Raw genomic sequence first — 18670 nt, 5'->3', positions numbered from 1 at the left:
CATTTAAACACTGGGTTTGGGGGGAGGGAGGATAGGAGGCATGTAATTGCCATAATAATTCTGATATCTAGCAGAGCACACGTAACTAGTACCTTGATCGAGACGCATTCCTACTCAGTGGGGGTACTCTATGTTCTGGGCCTGTCCTCTTGCCTCTCGGCTCCACCATCTGGGTCATGCTTCCTTTTCCATAAAAAAGAAGCCATGTTTTGAGAAATTTTATCAGCTTTTCTCCTGCCTACAGAAGGTCAGGGATCCAAAAGTCTCTTTATTTAGTGTTGTTTTAGTTCTTGTAAGTCCAGGCTGATAAAATTCTTCTGAAAATTTCATAGGTTTCTATATTTCAATTTATAAATCCACTCATTCAGGCACTCATTCACACCCACAGATCTCTGAAATAAGTCCTTCTCTACTTTGGATCCTCTGTGAGGCTGCTATGAGACACAGCCCTGAAGATTTTTTGAAGCCCTTTTGTTTAACAGAGAAAAACTAGCAGTTGTGAAATTAAAATATGTGGAAGGCATTTTTGTGTGTCTGTAAGAGTCTATAAGGGCCTCCTCTCTTTCTGAGGTTTTAAAGGTTTTATAGTTACACCTTAGTTTCATTTTTATCTTGAGACCACATCTTCCTAACTCTGATCTGGATTTGATCTGTGTTCTGAGGCCCCTTGTTACTTTGAGAACCCTTCACATGCTGGAAAAACTGTCCAGGGTCCTTTACATCTCCTCCAAATTCTGCTTAAAAACAAGAAATCCTTTTTTTAGCTCATGTCTTTCCACCCATATCTCACCAGATATAACTAAAGGAAATAGTTGATAACTCTTTGGACATTCTATCTGGAGCTCTCATTTGCCAGATCCATCTGTTCATTAAGTACATTATCTATTATCCATGTTACACTGGGTGACAGTTTTGCTAAACTTTTTGCCACTAGATAACAAAGATCCTCTTATTTTCAGCTTCAAATACTATGTCATCACTTTCTTTCAAGCACTCACCAATAGTCTCCATGAATCTCTTTGAGTTTTCCTGAACAGTCTTCTCCACCCACCAGCTGGTCCCATACACTTTTAGTTTTTGTTATAGGAGCATCCCCATTGCAGATACTAAATTTTGTTCTGAGTATCTATTGCTGCATAATAAACCACTCCAAACTTAATAGCAGAAAAAAATAACAACCCTTTTGTTATGCTTATGCGTTCAGTTGTTCAGGGCTTTGGATAGTGAGAAGGGGAAATGGCTATCTCTGCAGACTCCATTATATCTGTACGTCAGTTGTGAGGACTCAGACAGCTCAGGGCTTCTTTACTACATGACTGGTGCCTGGGCTCTGATGCCTGGAAGGCTGAAAGACTGTTACCTTGGGATTGGACTTCTCACAGGATTGGCTACTAGGCTTCAAGATGGAGCATCCTGAGGAGAAAAAGCCAGAGAGCAAGCATTCCGAGAGTTCAAGGCAGAAGCTGCAAGACTTCTAGCCTAGACCTAATCTCAGAAGTCACACAGCATTACTTCTAGCACATTTCATTGATAATAAGTTAGTCATTAAGGTCAGTCTAGATTTAAGGGAAAGAAACTGGACTCCGTCTCTTGATGGAAAAGTAGCAAGGTCACACTGCAGAAGAACATGTGAGATGGGGGAGATACTGTCACCATCCATGGAAAATGTAAAGAGCCATGATGGATGTTGGAAAAGACTAACCAGGCTCAAGAGGAAAGTGTTAAGGCTTCAACTAATGACAACTCTACTGAAGTGATAATAATATACACAATAAAAATAATACTAAAATTATTACTAAAAATACTAAAGTCAAAAACTTAAAGACTAGAAAATTACAACAATTATTTGTTATTGGGTTCACATTCTATGATGATAAAAACTATCAAAGCCCTTTACTGTGCTTGTATTAGTTAAATTTTATAAAAGTAGTTCTATGACTCCTACTATATTACACTATCATTTTGAAAAAATATATATATAATGAGCATATACAAGTAAGGCTCTGAACGTCCTTTGGAATAGCTAAACGTAATCCAACAATCAAAATAATTTACCACGTTGAACATGAGGAAGTAAAGATGTTATATTAAACTCTATACAGCTGACATCACAAACAGTCTAACAGATGAGATTACCTCAAAAATATAAACTACTATTTTCAAAGTCCAAAAAAACTGCTTATCCACCATAAGCATAATTCATCAATAAGATGTCACTTACCTTAAAATACACAATTATTTTAGGAATCATTAAAAAGAGGGAAAAGTGTTGCCAAATATTAGACCATGGCATGACTTACTTCTTGACTACAAGATACATAAGAATTTTAGGAATGTTTAAAATACATTTTTAAAAATGCTTCCTAGAATTTATGAAATGTGGTGCTCATTGATTTAAGGAAGGATGCTTTTATATAAAATCTTCACAATTCAACTGGTCAAGAGTATAAATATTTGTGATATCTCTGCTTGGTTTTGCAGACTATGCTGCTATACAGCAAAAACCAAAATTTTCCTGCTTAATCACGTGTCTCAACATGAGAAGAAATTCTTAAATGTTTAGATTCAATTTTATCACATCTCCAAATAAGTTAGCCAAAATGAGGTATGCTTTGTACTTACCTTATTAAAGTAATAGTAGGAAAACCCATCAGAAAAACAGCTTTAATGTGAAAAGAGGGAGATGCTTTTTAGAATTATTAGAAATGACTGCTAGAAGACAGCAAGTTTCAGATTAACCTTTCTCATTCTGAAAAAATGTTAGCTGGCCCAAGATCAAACTTTTTTCTATCTTTTTTCTTCTGGGGGCAGGGGATAGGTATAGTAAATTAAACTCTGTTAGCTAACTGTCTGTCAAATGTAAACATGGTACATTAGCTTACATAGTCTTGTTTGTATTTTTAATAAGGAGAATACACTCAATTTGGCCACAAGGCTGCCATGATCTTAATTCCGGGTAAAGTGGCAGCAAAGACCTTAAAAATTAAATGTTTCAATTCATAATCAAAACAAAAAATCTTAACTGCTTTAAAATTTAAATATTTCACATAGATAGGTACTGATTTTATCTTTTTAATGACATCATAGAACATGTAATGTGTTATAGGACATACTGTATTTTCCACTGAAGATGAAAATATTACCTGAGAAGTCTAATAGCAACTCAGAATTCTAAGCTTTCGATATAAAATTTTACTTTTTCCTTATCTTTTAATATACTGAACCAGTTTAAACAGCATTTTTTTCCTGCACTTAAAATGAAGTAAAGAGGTATCAAGCACTCATGAGAAAAGAATTTAAAGTATTTTCAACAAATTTGATCAATATTTATCTATATATTTAAATTAAAGGGCTACATTTTTTCTTAGAACAGTGGTTTAATACATAAATTAATCTCTGACTTTCAGAACTCTCCTAAATAGCAGAGTCTTTCCTCCGATTCCTACTCTTTTTCTAATTGTTCATTATAGATACATAGAATTCTATCTTTAAAAAATTATTTTATTACTTGCATTTCTTGTTCTTTATTTTAAAAGCCAATCCTCAGGATGATGATTCTTTTTAAAAAAACTCCCCTTTTTAAATAGAAACTATAAAAATTAAAATCCTAAATTGAATTCCTGTTTACTTTATGAATTTGTTTTAACTTTGGTTCAATTCACTGACTCCCCCAACAAAGGTGGTTCTTATGTCCTTATTCTTGAAGGTACCACTATAGTATACTAAATATCTATCTACTTGTAAAGTATAAGTAGATAGATATTTAGTATACTACAATACTACAATTGTCTTGTAGTATACTACAAGAAAAACATACAAATGTTTTTCTCTACAAAGAGTTAATGACACATTTATTATTCCTTCTTTGGATTTCTAATAACTACCATTATTGATTTAAAATTATATAATTAAAAGGGCTTTAGAACAACTGGAGTTCAAGTTTTTAAAATCCTAAGTTTCTTTTTTTTAATCTAAATTAAATAAATCAACCCTCATTCCCTAAGCACCTCTCTTTATTGCTAGTCTAGTCTTGATATGAGTAAGGTAAGCAACAGTTGTTGTTTGTTCCAGGTAGATACTAATAGCCCATGAGAACTATGTACATATTTAAACTGCAGAAAACTATAATTATCAACTTCTTAAATGTCCTAAAAGAGGAAAAACAAAATCCTACTGGCTCTTTTTTATTTCAAAGGAAAAAACTGAGATAAATTTTTTTTGTTTTAATTCTGCCTTGCTATAACTTTAACTCTGTAAAAGTTACAAAAGAAGAAGAGAAGGGGAGGAGGAGAATATTTCATGTTGAGTCTGAGTGAAAAGCAAATCAGGTAGAGGACTGACAGTTAATCTCTTATTTTAAACTCATAAAGTGGACAACTAACTAAGGCAAGAAAAGTTAGGGAAGTCCTCACTGAAGAGGTAGAACATAACTTGTACCTTGAATTTAGGAGAGCTTGCAAAGGCAAAGCAGGGATATCAAAAGAGGAAAGCCTACCTTTTCCCACTGGTGCAAACTGCCAGAGCTGATCACCGTTTAACAGGGTTTAAATTTGCAGAAGAAGGCTAACAGTTGATTCAGAAAATATGTACATTTCTCTGCTGGGAAAATGATCCAAGCAGGTAGCTCCCTGAGCAAGGAAAATCGTTTTTGTTCTGGAAAGAGAAATTCAGTAGCTGATCCAATGGGATGCACAACTTTGACATAGAAATATAAACATGGGAGAGAGCTAAGAGGAGCTGAAGGAGCTAGCTAGTAATGAAAGGCTGAGAGCTTCCCTCTGTGACACCTGCCATTAAACCTCATTGGCACTGAAGAAATTAATCCCAACATTCATTAAAAACACAAAAGCATTCTCTCAAGTGCAGAATTAGCCTGAAAGTCCCAGCAACTGAACAAGCTGAAGGAAAACTAGGCAGTTAAAGACAGGTAAGAGCCAGGAGAAACTCTGACTGTCAGCTAGGAAACTGCCCTCCTTACTCATTGCCCTCCTGGAGAGACCACTTAGCAAGTGAGAGGTTTCCAAGGACACCGCAAGTTCTAAAGGACCTAGTAGTGGCACCAGCTCAATCCTATCTTGGTCTGAACTTGCAAAGCATGAGCTCTCACCCATTCAAGACAGGATTTAGGAGAGCGCGATTCCCAAATAAGAGACTTAAAAAGGCCCCACCCATTCCACTCTCCCCTACAACCCCTCAAGTACATACATACACACACACACACACACACACACACACACACATACACACACACACAAACAAACAAATAAATAAATAATCAGGAATGTGGATGTCAAGAGAAACCAGGAAACTTCCATTTATATTTCAAATATAAAGTCTTGCTGAGATTCCTAATTCTCTGCAAACTTCCCAGTGTTTGTTTTGTTTTGTCCTATGTGTCTTTGTAATGAATGAAATTAAAATCTTAGACATAAAGAAAAGAGTAGGCCCTATGGGAGGAACAACTGACAAAGGAAAATGGAAAGAGCAGATCAGAAGTTGTATTCATGGTCTGGAAAAGAAGACAGGTGACCTGTGATGGAACAGGTCCTCCAGATTTAACCTACAATGAGCTCCCAATGTTCTTTCACAGGGGTTTCCAGGCTACAGCAAAATGGAAGGAAGTTAGTCTGGTATACGTGTCGATGTGTCAATGAGATGTATGTATGGATAATATCCCCATAATTCCTAATACACATTAAATTAAGGTGTACTATTATAAACAATACATTAGTCATTTTGTGATATCTAAGTATTTCCCATTTCTTTTATCTGTTAGGACTTTTGTCCATAAGAAAAGTTAAAATATGATTATAATTTAGGTCTGAAATATTTTCCATCAATTTCTTTTTTCATATCTACCTTAGGCTGACAAAGGAAGGATAATGATGACAGCAGAGGTAGGATAAGGTGATAAGAAGGCTAAGGTAATAATCAAAAGAAAGCAAGAACAAAGAGTAATGTATGGATCACATAGAAGTACAATGTTTGCACGGAAGTGGGGGCACAGTTTAGAAATAGAGTGCCTGAAGAATGTATATTCTCTCATCAAATATTAATTGTACCAATTAAGAACAAGCCAGTTGACTATTAAATTGAACATGATAGATTTTTATAGTCTATACATGCTCACCTCCCTAAGGTATGAGAATTTTTACACTGCTCTTTACTTAACAGACAATTCAATAATCCTTGATAAAAGAAAGCTGCAATGAAAAGAGGGCTAATACATTGAGATTTCCCTACCTATTAATCTAAGCTTCAAAAAGTTCTGAAAGAAGCCATGGATGATTTAAGTCCATTTAGTTTTCCTCCTAAATTTGAATCTACTTTCTCCCCTATACAATACATGACTGCTTTTTAAAATGAAATTGTGGCCTATAAAAATCATTCAGGCATTGACATAGCTTGAGTCTCAAGTCTTGCTTCAAAACCATAAACAGTTTTTGAGTATCTTAGGAACTCAACATAGTATATTAACACCAAACAAATTTTATTACTTGCCCTAGGAGATAGAGTTCAAGTTGGAAACATCCTGAAATAACGAACAGATTCAGGTAATTTACCGCGTTAAAGAACATACTAGTCATACTATCTATGTGGCTCCAGCTAGTGTAAATCATATTTACCTCTCCTTGTGTTGTACATTTACCCCATTTTACTGCTAACCCCTTTCTTCCTATCTCCCACAAATGTGAGCAATTTTCTCAAATTTCTATCCCCAGGCCTTAATTCTTATTTTAACTTTATTTCCTCAGTAATTTAACCTACTGTCTCTTATGTTCTTCCTTCCAATTTCATACTTGTTAATGGTAGCACAAGTCTCAGTTCATCAGTCAGGTTAACTACAAATTATTTAAAATTTTTCTCTCTCAATCCTTACAACTAGATAATCACATTTTTTTATCTTTCATTTTCATTCTCTACTTTCAGTTTCAAATGCCGCCTCCCTAATTCAAGGGCTTTCAGTTCCTATCTAGACTATTAGGGTGGCCTCTTCACAGTCTCTACCTTGAGTCCTTTCCCTTCTCCAATGTTCCTCCCACACTGCCCTCATATTAATTGTGTTAAATTTACTAATTTTTGAATATGCTCAAAAAATTACTCTCCATTGTAGACAGAACAAAACTCTCATTCAGTATACTTGAAAAGTACTCACAAATTTGAAAAACCTGAGTTTTCCTGAATGAAACTCACTCAAACTTTTAAACAATGACAAAGCCTTTACTTCTTTGGGTACCAAGTTCCTTATCTGGCAAAATAACTAGATTGGACTAAATAAGCAGCTTTCAAACTTTTATTTAAAATTTTTAGAAAGTTTGGATTCTGATGCTGTAAATATGCAAGAGATTTTTTTTTAAAGAGAATTGCTTATTCAAGAGTTTAACCAAGAACCCCTGAGAGGGTAAAAGGGAGACAGATGCAGAAAAAGTTATTGTTGGAACATGACAGACTTGAACTAAAGCATCTGCAGTGAGATTAGAAAGAAGACATGCATAAGAAATCTTTAGGCAATGGAACTGGCTGGTTTTGATGCTGGAGATAAAGGAGAACAACAATAAAACTAACCAAAGAAGATTCGTATATGGCATGTTTAACAAGTTAAATGGAGATTCCATTTTATTAGAAAGAGAAAAATAGAATTGAGAAAGGTAGAAAACTGAGCTGCTTAGGTTAAAAGAGAAGAAGGCCAGGGGCCTTTCTGATAGGGTGTTCTCCCTTCTTTCTCACTCCTAGGCACCATCTATGGCCCTTCCACTGTATCCCAATAGTCCAGAAAACTTAGCATGAACCACAGAAAAGGATTCACAGTGTCCTTAAAATTTTTAAATTCTACCATCTTTTAGCTAGGTGTTGAATCTGTGTCTGATTTTCCTACTCTGGTCAATGGCTCTGCTTACCATTCTTTAAAAACACCTTATATTTTTCCATTATCAGCCAGTTTCTCTGATATCCCTTCCCCCATACATCCTTTCTTACCCAAATCCCAATCATCAATCAAAAGTCAATACATATAAACTCATACAACAGTTATCTATGTTATATTCATAGCAATTAACTCATAATATACAGTTCATATACCTCTCTAGATTATGAACCCCTAGAGAGAAATATTTGTAAATATTTACCTCTCCCATAGTCTCAAAATGACCTGTATATAAATAGATTCTCAAGAGAATTAATAAATGATAATAGAATGCTCCTAAATTATATCTACCAAAATCACTTCTTAGTGATAATCTTGCATAGAATTACATTTGTTAGTAATTATGTACCCTTTTCTTCTTTAAAAATCTAAATATTTTAACACAATATAATATCACATACATTTTAAGTTTGATTTTGATAAGAAAAATCTTAAATCCACCTTAAAAAATCTGTATCTTCTTTTACAAGAGATTCGAAAACTTTCCTTTTAAGGAGTTCAAAGATGCCAAAGCTGGCACCTGAGCTCTGGGAACTCATAATACCTAGGTACTGTGGCTGGCTGCAAATAGTTCCTTGTATTACAGTAGTCATTGTTTGTGGCCTTAAACCAAAGAGACAGGCCAAATATATGTGGAAAAAATTAACTTAAAGGCTTTTCCATATTTATTTTTCACATTCACCAGAAATTAGATTTTAACAAAATGGAATATTATCAGTTGGGAGGAAAAGGACTTGAGATGAAGTTTCCTTAAAATACATTTGAAACAATGTATCAGTTTCCACAATGAAACAAACTATTAATAAAGTCACCCCTGTTCTGTTTATCTCTTTTCCATATTAGTTTCTTCATTTATGTCTTTATAGATTTCATAATGTCTATTTAATACCAAAAATTATACTGTAAGATTTTTAAGTAGACTTCTTCAACAATGCTTTATTTTACAGTTTCCCATAGAATGAGTGAAAGAACATATTGCCCTACAGGAAATCTCAGGATCAAAAGAAATGGGAAAAGTAGCTGATACAGCTATCAGCAATACTTAGAAGCCACCCAGAAGCAACTCTAGGCCCAGTGACAAGCTGGGAATAGAGATATACATGCACCACAGGTGAAGTGGCGATAGTACTTCTAATAAAAACAGATTACATAAAAACAAAGCGAACAACTTACCTTATGCTAGAAAGAATACAAGGTGGTTTATAAGGTTCATATAAGGCAAAAATATTAAACTGGATTCTACAAGAAATGAAAACAATGGTAGAAACAGTATGGCAGATAAGAATAAGGCAAAAAATAAATCTCATCATGTCCCTACCTGTTGAGGTGAACAACAGAGTATATACTGACTCATGAACATTAATATACACCTACAAGTTTTTATCATCTCAATCGATTTTAAATGTAACTTTATTTGTTTTCAGCTTAAGAACTCTGGATTACACGGACTGTTGAGGAGAACTTCGGGCCAATGTGACACTATGCATTCATGTGAGCATTTATTAATTACGCCTACTATATGCCCAAATCTAAACACACACCAAAAGGTATGTGTGTCTGCCATCTCTCCATATCCTTACATATCTATAATTTTGACTGATCCAACAATATAAGACTATAAGGTATCTTTACATACATTTGACTATCTGATATTTCAAACTTCTCAAGAAAAGGTCTCTTGTTAGATGGCAAACTTATGAGGATTGTGACTCTATTTTGTTCATTGCTACATTCCCTAGAACCATGCTTCCCGAGATAGAAAGCATCTGCTATCTGATTTGATTCAGTCATTATGTCTTTGCAAACTGCTGTCTTATCTAAATGTTTTGAAATACAAAGTAAGTAAAAATAGTATTAAAGGACCTTCCAGCAACTACATATCCAGTTATATTAAAATAAGAAATGGCAAATACTTATTAGATAATATTTTATCTAATCATCCATTTATATAAACACCAAACATGATTTGAACATCTTGTCAGGTACCATGCTGGGCACAGGGGATGAAAAAAACAATAAAAAAACAAAACCTATTCCCTGAGGAAGCTCATAAATTACCAGAAAAAAACATTCCATTACAAAAACCTGATATACTGGGATCTTAAGAAGGTAAACAGAAGATGATGCAGAATCATAAAGGGTGCACCTGCACCTAACTCTCTGCAGCAGTTTCTTTTTTTAATTATATATATATATATAATGATATACTTAGTTATTTTTAATTGAAGCATAGTTGACATACAATATTACATTAGTTTCAGGGGATCAACACAGTGATTCAACATTTATATACAGATTATGAAATGTTCACGATGGTAAGTATAGTTATCTGTCATCCCAGAGTTATTACAATATTATTGACTATACTCCCTATACTGTGTTTTCTACAGAAGTATTTTTCTAAATAATATATGACCATCTGTAGCAAAATCTTCATGAGGTATGAATGAAAACATTCTTCTGTTCTTTTATTTGCATAATGCCACATTTATAAATCATTTTATAAAAGTATCCCATCACTAGAAACCTGCAACATAATCCTTTCTACACATTATGAGCACTCCTATGCAAGAACACAAAAATCATCCACATGTTATCAATAATTATGACTCAAGCCTATCACTTTACCTGAACATTTGAACATGAAACATTTCCAGTCTCCCAAAGAATAGACTACAGCATTTTGTTAATATTTATTGAACATCTATTATTTGACAGACCCCAGGGAAAAACAAATCTAATTCTCTGCTTTCAAAGACCTCACTGCAATGATGTGATCTCATTATCACCACACTAAAACAATAATGTATTTATTATGGCTCCATTTTTGCTTTAGGACAATAGATCTTTCATTCACAACAGAAAGCTAAAATTATAATCACTATATACATGTGTCATTCAGTTTGATAGTATATATTGACACTTTTCTTAGGAAATGAATGAAATTAGAAATAAATTGTTAAATAAAACAACTCTATGTTAATCTGAAGTGGAGGAAAAAATCTAATAAAAATTTGTTAACTCCACATAAAAGCTTTGCCTGTGATTTCAGAGTAAAATAAAGCACACTGATGGGGAAAGAACAAAAGCTAGTCCAATAAACTTTACAAGTTAGTAGGCATTATTTATGATCACTTGAGATAGTTTACTTTTTAATGAAAATGTTGCAATATATAATAACAATTTTATAGTTCAAATAAGCTTGCTCTTCACTCAGGATAAAAATAACAGGGCCAAGCTAGGTATCTCCTGGCCATGTGGCAAAACAATTGTTCTACTATAAAGTCCTATATTCTCTTACGAGATAAATTCCTGATTATTAAATTTCCCTCCAATATTCTGATTGTATTTCCCACTTGTCTCTAAAAAATCAAGAGGTAGACATACTTTTTAGTGTCTGTCATAGTAGAAAAGAAACAAACACAGATTTGTATGGAGATCATCCCTGTATTTTCTGCCATCAGTTCCCAAGGATGAACCAGAGCAATGCCTGGAAACACATTAGAAACCACTGTACATGTTCTTTCTATGAAATTAATTATCTTAATTGTGTTTTTAAGTCTTGTTATTTAAAAATTTTTAAAAATATATATAGAAAAACAATACAAAATAAATTTATGGTATTATGAAGTATTATAAAGCAAACACATGGTTATTATAAAGCAACCACCACAGTGGTCAGGCAAAATACAACTCTGTCACCCATGTCCGAAGCCCCTCCCGTGAGCCCCAACATAACCATAACCTCTTCCACCTCCCAGAAGTAGTGCCCATTTCCTGATTTGGCTAGTAATCACTGCCTTGTGTTTTTTTACAGCTCTGTCATCCAAAAGTACATCCCTCTGCACTATGAACTGTTGATTTCTAAATATATTATTTTATATACAGCATTGTGTACAGATGCTAAATATTTAAGTTAATATATTTTAAAATATAAATGTGAGAAGATCAAAACTCATCTTAAATGCTTTCTCTTTTTCTCACAATAAGATGGTGGGGTTATTTTTGAGGGAAAGGATATTAACACTGCATCTACAATCATTTGGCAAATAAAATAATAAAGTGACAAAAATCCATATTCTAAAGAGGCAACTGTCAGAAAACAAATTTTAAATTTAAAAACCAAAGTAAAAAATGTTTCTGGAAAAGTAGTTACCAAAAAAGAAGAAGAAAAAAAAGAAGTTATTAAAAATTATAGAATGACTCAAAATTCCATCTATTTAGTGTACTCTTATTAACACGTGCACATACAAAAAACAGGTCTTTCAGGAGAAATGCTAAATGCCTAAGCATCTAACACAATGGAATGAAAACCAGCTCAAATTTAAATTTTATTGTACCATGTTTTTTATTTTCTAATTTTAGAAGAGTAATCAGAACTCACCTAAAGCTGAAATTTGACCTCTTTTAAAGTAGCTTTTCTGAATATAAAATTAGTATTAATTATAGATATTTATAAAATACTGAAATACATATATTGGTTTTATTGGTATAATAAAAATGCCATCTAAGAATAAATCAAATCTCTTAAAATTAATATTTAAGATAAAATTATAAACCATTTGGTAAAACATGCCACTATTCATAATGAATTATAAAATCTAAATACTTAATTTCTCTAAACTACATTTTCATAGGACCAGATTATATGGTAAGGAGTTATTCTTCCTTCAAAATCTACTTTTACTTCTACCTCTAGCCACTGTTACTTTAAAAAACCTTCAAATATTTAAGTGGGTTTCTAAAGCTAATATGTGTGAATACTCTTTGAAATACTGAATGTGCCTTATGCAAAATGAATATGATGATGATAATGATAAATAATGGCTACGACAGTAACAACGATGATTTAGCTAATGCTTCTAAAAAAGAGATGCTAAATTAGTTCCATATTCCCTGAAAGACCTCTATGATGAACAGGGGGTTCACCTTTCTATACAATGGAATTTTGACAAAGTACTTATATAATTAATTTCTTAAAAATGTAGATTCACAGACAACAAATGTCCTTTAGAACACTGGCACTGTCTAATGCCACCTAGTTGTGAAAATTAGAGGGTATTTTAAAAACTTTTCCCATGACAAGCAGGCCAAATCGAGGCATGTCTTTCTTGGTATGAAAGATAGATGAGGGGGGTATCCCACTCTATGCAGATTCCTCATACACTTTTTATGATTGAGTCTCTACATTCTGCTGTTCCCCAAGTAAAAAAAAGGAAAATGAGATTGTTCAGACAAATACCGTGTCCAGGACCCTGCCTGATCTGCTTTTTTCTACTTTTTCCTTATATGTAGTCACATCTCTTTCACTCACCTTGTCCCTGAGAGCTACTGTTTAGAATACAGAAAACTTTATGAGTACAATCAATATCAGATAGGTAATCACCAGCAGTCTCACTTTAATCAGAGTAGTATACGTTTAAAGTATTAAACAGACCCTGCCAAATGCCCAACCAAGATTTCTACTTCTCTTAAGTCTGCATACTTTTCCTTGTGCTACTTTTGAGGTTCTAATTATTCTATTTCTACTCTTCGGTCTAAGGCTGAGAGTATTTCCCCTGGAGAAACAAGGTTCCCTTCTCTTTTTTGAGCTCTGCTTCTGGTTTTTAAGACTGTTTATACAGATTGATGCCTCCTTTCTACCAACTAAACAAGTATACCTCTGGTTGCTTTAGGTACTTACTATCAGACATTTCCTCAGGCTCCAGCCCCAATTCCACTCTCTTCATAACAAGGACACTAGATTTCCTCCATCCCCAACACAATCTGTCCTTTCTTGGTCAGCTCTGCAAACAGTGTTTTCCCAGCCCCTTCACAATACCATCTCCTCATTCTTAAATGCAATTTTTCCTTAAAGAAAATTACCTTGTTTCCATCTCCCCACCCTTTTTTTATAATTCTACTTACTGATATACAATCAACTCTCTAAAAATCACATTTTTTGTTCTAAAAAAATACTCAGTACAGATCACCTAGCCAAGGACAGTCCACTGCCCTTCCTCAAGAAAGAGGATTCACATTTTCATTTTGCACATTTCAATTACGCATTCTCATTTCCACATTTCTCTCCTGTTTCCTTTAGTTGACAGTAAATTTTATTTCTGCAACTGAATTCAGTGAAAGAGATATTTAGCCTTATGATATATAACCAAAAGTTACAAAAAGTTGTAATATTTCTATCTACTTTTAAAATCACATGCAAAAGAGGAGCTTATCATTTACAGAATTTTTATGATGACTCTTGTAGAATAAAGAATTACTACTAAATTTTTATAAGTCTAAAATTTTGTACACCAGGCATGCTTAAAGAAATAACCTCTAATAACTTGGGAGTCAGGATTACTCTTTTATCTTAAGTTTCTTCAACAAGACTCTATCATCCATTTGTATTTCACTTTTAACATTCTGAGCCTATTTTTCAGAAAAAAAAAAAAAGAACAACCAATTTCTTAGAACCAAAGAAAAAAAATAGATGGTCCAATGAATTTTCAAAAGGCAGTGGCTAAAAAGAAAACTGACAAGATAATTTAGTAAATTATATCTTAACTTACATAATCATGGAAGGCTTTTGCTTCACTTGAATGTTCACATGTTTCCCGTCTTTCTGGAGCTGCACAGTAGAGATCCCAAAATACACTAAAAAAGTAGATATAGTAACATTAAGAAAATCATGTAACTATCAAAAAAAGATCACAATTCCAAAAATAGAAGACATGTATTACTCTTTAAACAAAATGTATTTTCTTATATTGGACCAATATTCTTTTGAAACATTTAAAATCAGGCAAGACTCTTCATGCAATAATAGGATATGTAAAATAGACATCTCACAGAAATGCTATTAAAATTTTTCTAAAACAACAAAATAATTTTAAAAAATTTTAAACTGTCATTCTTAATTGTCTGTTTACATGACTTTAACATGATTGAAATGAAACTTTCCCATGAAGAATGAGAACAGTAAATAAATAAAGAATAAAATGGTTCATTCATTTTTTCAAGACAATTTTCTTGTCCAACTTTTAGGCCAACACCTGGACCATTAAGTCAGATTGGTCAAACAAATAAATTTTCTTAAAATATATTCTTTTCCCTTGCAATTACCAAAACAGGTTAGTGATTTTTAAAATAAAAAATTCACACTCTCTTTTTTCCCTCCTTTTCAAAACCAATGGGAAAAAACAAGGTGTAACTCATGGGGAAAAAAATAATTATGCTGTCTGTAAAACTTGTTTCTGGCCATCCTTCCATCTATAAAATTAACAGTGAGCATAAGCAAAGGATTAAAAAATCAGGAAAGCAAATATCTAAAAGCAACTGCACTGACCAAAAGAAGTATTTTTTTATTACACATTTTCCATTTTATAGAAGTGGAAAGCAGACTAAGTCAAATGGTTAAGAGAATAGGTTTTGGAGTACGGCATAACCTGAGATAGAAGACAGCCCTGTTCAAGTTACTTCAACAGATCAGAAACACAATTCCCTCCTATATAAAATGGAGTTTTTGAGAAAATTAAATTATATAACAGTGCAAAATAATATGCACATAGTAAGCATATTATTAATAATATGAATACTACAATTACCTTGCATAAAACTATGTACATATTATTTCGGTAGGTCATTGTACTGAGAACAAAGGTAACATAATAGAGTAAAAATTGGTAAATTGCACCTGCCCTCTTTCTTTTGACCCTTGAAGACTCACTTAGTCTAGATTCTCTTTCCTCAGCTAGAAGGAAACATTCTGTAGGACTTATAACACAACTAATTCAGTAAAATTATATTACCCTCATTATTGTTAAGATTAATAATTATAAGAGGTAAAAATATGAAAGATTGAGTACTGGCATTTATTTCCTTTTAAGTTTCTAGAATAAGAAAGAAATATAAAGAAAACAATAAAAACAAAAGCAAGTTAGGACAGTAGATGTTAAAAGCTGTACTTGGCCTCCTTAGGTCCCTTTTGGGATTAAAAAGTATAAGAATTATAGATATATATATAGATAGAGCTAAAAGTCTTCCACCTGGATCAGGTATGTTATGAGCTATATTTTATTGCAGTTATTCTTATTTTTATGTTCTTAAGGAACATCAAAGCTCTTAAAACCAAAATTTTATAATGGTAGCCTTTAAGCTGTATTTAGTATAATCACAGATTATATGCAATATTATGACAGACACCTTAAAATCTCTTCTTGTTTCCTAATTTTCTAGTAAATACCATAAGATTCCTCTAGAAAATTATACCAATATTGCTGTTAAAAGACTGTCATACAAAATGGACTGGGAGAAAAACAATAATTTATTGTTGGAATATGCCCTAAAAGTTATTAAATAAATATTATAAATGATCATTTATACATATGTAATTAAATTAAATATTTATCCCAGAAGACTAACATGTTCTACTATTTTTAAGTTTCCCTTGATGGATTTAATGGAAAGTCAGAAGTTTAACAGATCAAGATAAGGAATAGTAAAATTAGTTACTAAAATAGGACAACTTTATATACGGTATTTCTAATAATCCTATATTACCTATACATTATCTCCTTGAATAAAGATAAAGAAATATATCCTTTAAAGACATTTACCCAACACAGATATACACAGTTCTACAATAATAGTTAGAACATCAGTACTTTCAATAAATGAATAGAACACCCAGATAGAAGATAAGCAAGGAAACAGAGGGCTTAAACCAACTAGATCTAACAGGACACTTTACCCAACAACAGCATACACATTCTTCTCAAGTGCACATGGGACATTTCCCAGGATAGACTATATGTTAGGGCACAAATTAACTCTGAATAGATTTTAAAAGATAGGTATCATACAATGCATCTTCTCCAGCCACAATGGGAAGAAGTTAGAATTCAATAACAGAGGGAAAACTGGTAAATTCATGAACTTGTGGAAATTAACAACACACTCTCAAAGGATCAAAGAATAATAAAAAAATACTTATAGAGATGAAATGAAAACACAACACACTAAAACTAAGTGGACACAGCAATAGTAATGCTAAGGGAGAAATTTAAAGCTATAAATACATTAAAAAACAAGGAAGTTCTTAAATCAACAACCTAACTTTAAAACTTAAGGAACTAAAAAGAAGAATAAACTAAACATTCAGAAGGAAATAATAAAGATTAGAACAGAGATAAATAAAACTGAGAATAGAAAACAATAGAATATGTTAATGAAACCAAAAGTTGGTTCTTTGAAAAGACCAACGACCCTGACAAACACTTAGCTAGATGTACTAAGAAAAAAAGAGAGCAGACTCAAATTACTACAGAATCTATCAAAAAACCATTAGGTCTAATAAATGAATTCAGTAAAGTTGCTGAATACAAAAACCAATATACAAAAATCAGTGTGTTTGTATACTCTAGCAATGAACTATCAGAAAGAGAAATTAAGGAAATAATCCCATTTATAATTGCATCAAAAAGAATTGAAAAACCTAGAAATAAATTTAACCATATCAGCATTTCACTTCTAGATTTATACGCAAAAGGATTGCAAGCAGGGTTTCAGAGAGCTAGTTTTACAACCAGGTTCATAGCAGCATTACTCACAAGAACTAAAACGTGCAGACAACCCAAGTTGAGGTACTTAGAATAGCAAAAACCACAAAGAAAGTATAAGGATGGTTAGCTGGAGAGTGGAGAATGGAGAGTTATCATTTAAAGGATACAGAGTTTTAGTTTTGTAAGGTGAAGAGAGTTATGGAGATGGATGATGATGACAGCTGCACAATATTATGAATGTATTTAATACCACTGAACTGTGCAACTAAAAATGGTTAAGATGGTTAATTTTTTGTTTTGTATTTTTTATTACAATAAAAAAATTGAGAAAAAATATTTACTCATGGCCAACCTTGTTCTAGGCATGGTTTTATAACGCCTATGACAAATGTATATTCTTCTCTGTGTACTTACAATTTCTATTCCATCACTTCAAAGACCATATAGCTAAGGAGGCCATCAGAAGGTATGAGGTATGAGGTAATAAGAATAAAGAACATTATTTATAAAAATAAGATAAATCTTCATTAAAAAAAAAACCCTGCTCATCAGAAAGTTTCATAATTAAGTCAATAATAATCTAAGATATATATCTATATATATAGATATATATACATAGATATGTCATGAAATTTAAAGTATAAAATTAATAATTAGTCAAATACAAATACATTTTTAGTGCTATATGTAACTCCGGGGAGAGGAAATCTAGGAGCCAAATACCTAGCTGAAACCGAAACCAGTCAAAGGGAGAAATAACGTTTAAAACCCGTTCATTACTTACAAAAAGCCACCCGGTGTCTCTCATGCCCGGCAGAAGCAAGCGAATCCTTCCCCCAACCTCTCAGGTCCACAGAAGCCCTCAGTTGCCGGGTAAGTACCCAGTGATATGGAGATGGTCTACCTCCCTCCACCCCTTGGAAACGCCTGTTGATATGGAGATGCGCTAAAGCCAGGCGGGAGTTTCTGGCAATATTGCAATTTTACCCACCCTCTATTATTCATGTTTTAATGACTTTCATCTATTTTGTAATTGTTTGTACATTCTTACCTAACAAGGGATCACAGAGAGGAAACATATTTCAAAAGTGTATGTTTTCTAGAAAATTTAACCCATGTTTTGCACTAGTAATCTAAGCTACACAATACATTGCAACGACTGCAATACCATTCTAATATTTGAAAACAAATAGTTATATCATAA

At 32.9% G+C, this 18670-nt stretch overlaps 1 protein-coding gene across 6 annotated transcripts in view; it reads right to left on the bottom strand.

Annotated features, from left to right (window-relative positions):
• The window catches only part of SSBP2 (single stranded DNA binding protein 2), a 299317-nt gene that overhangs the window by 170964 nt on the left and 109683 nt on the right, over positions 1 to 18670 (bottom strand). For all 6 annotated transcript variants that reach the window (XM_073234476.1, XM_036999672.2, XM_036999693.2 and 3 more), the window contains exon 4: positions 14476 to 14560. In XM_073234476.1, the coding sequence (XP_073090577.1) occupies positions 14476 to 14560 (85 nt within the window). The remainder of the gene's footprint in view (positions 1 to 14475; positions 14561 to 18670) is intronic.

This window comes from Manis javanica, chromosome 1 (assembly GCF_040802235.1).
Source record: "Manis javanica isolate MJ-LG chromosome 1, MJ_LKY, whole genome shotgun sequence".
Classification (NCBI taxonomy): domain Eukaryota; kingdom Metazoa; phylum Chordata; class Mammalia; order Pholidota; family Manidae; genus Manis; species Manis javanica.
The sequence above is the reverse complement of the archived record's forward strand: the minus strand, read 5'-3'. Positions and strand labels throughout refer to the sequence as shown.